Raw genomic sequence first — 2,177 nt, 5'->3', positions numbered from 1 at the left:
CCTTCCCATACAAGCGTTATTGCTTATAGAAGTGACCACTGGGGAGCATCTCCTGCTGAGGAGCGGCTGAGGGAGCTGGGGCTCTTGAGCTTGGAGCAGAGGAGCCTGAGGGGTGCCCTCATTCCTGGGGATCCATTGGGAAAGGGCAGTGTCAGGAGGAAGGAGCCAGGCTCTGCTCTGGGATGGCCAATGCCAGGACAAGGGGCAATGGTCCCAAGCTGGAGCACAGGAGGCTCAAGCTGAAGATGAGGCCAAAGTTTGTGAGTGTGAGGGTTCTGGAGCATGGCCCAGGCTGCCCAGAGAGGTTGTGGAGTCTCCTTGTGTGGAGACACCCAAAGCCCTGGCCGTGTTCCTGTGTGACTGCTCTGGTGATCCTGCTCTGGCAGGGGTTGCACTGGGGGAGCTTTCCAGGGCCCTTCCAACCCCTCACATTCTGGGATTCATTGGGAATAAAGATAATTTCCTCATTTGGTAGCATTTGATGATACCAAAGTAGTCAAAGTGTGGAAATATGAAAATCATACCGGGTACTTGGCAGCTCAGTTGCTTTGAGCGTGTGGAATGTGTAGAGAAAAATAATGCTGTAATGAGAACCCTGTTTCTAAGTTCTTTACTTATTTATTATCTCAGGTATTTTTTCACTACTGACTTTGCAGTACTGATTTTATGTTATATTTGAACACGATCTTTTGTAATTCATTATTGTAATGCTTTTAATGAGCAATTAAAGGGTCATTTCTAGTTGAATGGACGAATCTCATCACTTTTAAGACGTCTCTTATTTATCATTTTGGGGGTTGAGATAAAATGTGACCATTTCTGGCCAGGAGTAACCATAATTTTTCTTTCCCCCTGTTTCAGGCTGTATCTCTGAGCGTTCAACAAGGATCATCCACGATCGCTTCGGTTCCTGCGCCTTCCAAGCCCCACGTGTCCCCCGCGCCTCATCTGCCCGTTAAAGCGCCTCATCAGCCCGCAGCTCAGCCCGAGAAAGCCAAACCCTCCCCGAGTCCTCCCCTCCACGACGTCAAGATGGTCAATAGGGATCCTCGGCTCAACAGGATGCCCCAGCACTCGTCTCACGCGAAAGATCCCTCTCACAGGAAGGAGTTTTCGCCCAACGCCAGCGCTCAGCCGGATCCCAAGGCGACCAAAACGGCGCAGAACTCGACGAAGCAAGAAAAAACCAAAGGGAGTGAAAAAACGCAGAAGAAAGAGCCGGAGCAGGCGGAAATGAAATCTAAATCGCCCTCCCCTTTAAAAAACAAGGTGCCCAATCCCAAAGAGGGGAAAAATCAGGAATGTGAAAGCACCAAAGCATCCGAAATCAGTAAGCGGGATCCCAGGCTGAAAAGGCACCTTCAGGATAAGTCCGAGGGCAAAGACGAGGAGGTGAAAGAAAAGAGGAGGAACGTGGAGAAAAAAGAGAAGGAGGAACACAAGACGGGCGAGCACAGAGCGGTAGGAGGCAGAAATAAAGTGATCAACGGTGCCGTTCAAAAACAAGACGCGAGTACAGAGGAGTCGGAGAAGCAGGGCGGAAAACAAGGGAGATCGAGCGCTAGGAAACGGTCGCGGTCGCGCTCTCCTAAGGCGAGGTCGCCATCTACGCATTCCCCAAAAAGACGGGAGAGGAGATCGCCCAAAAGAAGACTCAGGAGTTTGTCTCCCACCTCGTCGACTCCTAAAATGGGCAAGGTTCGGCAGCTAGGCCCGAAGCAGTCTCACGCCGAAGAGGCCGCTCCGGGGGCGAGAGATGAGCGCAATTCGAATAAGAGAAACGCGAAACAAGAGGTGCGAGATCCGAGGAGGGTGAAAAAAGCCCAGGAGGACAGGCCCCAAGAAGCAGCCGGCCAACACTCTGCCAAAACTGCTCCTGACCCGAAGGAGAACGCGGAAAACTGGCAAGGATCGAAATCAGGCAAGAGGTGGAAATCTGGTTGGGAAGAGAACAAAAAGTAAGTGAGCGTCTCTCTTTGTTTTTGTTTTTTTTTCGACAGCTTCTGTTTGAAGTCGGTGGAAATTCTGCTTGGGAGGCGAATGTTTGGATTGTTAAAAGGGATCAATTTTTAAGTTGTTTCTCGTGGAAATGATGCGTTGCGTAGATTGTGAGGTAGTTGCTGTGATGGGTTCTGACAGGGGTGTAACACAATCTCAGGAGTTGGAAGGGACCTCAA

At 50.5% G+C, this 2,177-nt stretch overlaps 1 protein-coding gene across 1 annotated transcript in view; it reads left to right on the top strand.

The window, feature by feature from the left end:
* The window catches only part of LOC104542770 (pre-mRNA cleavage complex 2 protein Pcf11-like), a gene marked incomplete at both ends in the record, with an annotated part of 6,375 nt that extends 4,417 nt beyond the window's left edge, over positions 1–1,958 (top strand). The window contains one exon of the mRNA XM_010187197.1: positions 862–1,958. Coding sequence (XP_010185499.1) covers positions 862–1,958 — 1,097 coding nt within the window. The remainder of the gene's footprint in view (positions 1–861) is intronic.
* Between the last annotated feature and the right edge of the window lie 219 nt (positions 1,959–2,177).

This window comes from Mesitornis unicolor, unplaced genomic scaffold (assembly GCF_000695765.1).
Source record: "Mesitornis unicolor isolate BGI_N332 unplaced genomic scaffold, ASM69576v1 scaffold47316, whole genome shotgun sequence".
Taxonomy (NCBI): domain Eukaryota; kingdom Metazoa; phylum Chordata; class Aves; order Mesitornithiformes; family Mesitornithidae; genus Mesitornis; species Mesitornis unicolor.
This window is presented reverse-complemented; position numbering and strand designations above follow the sequence as displayed.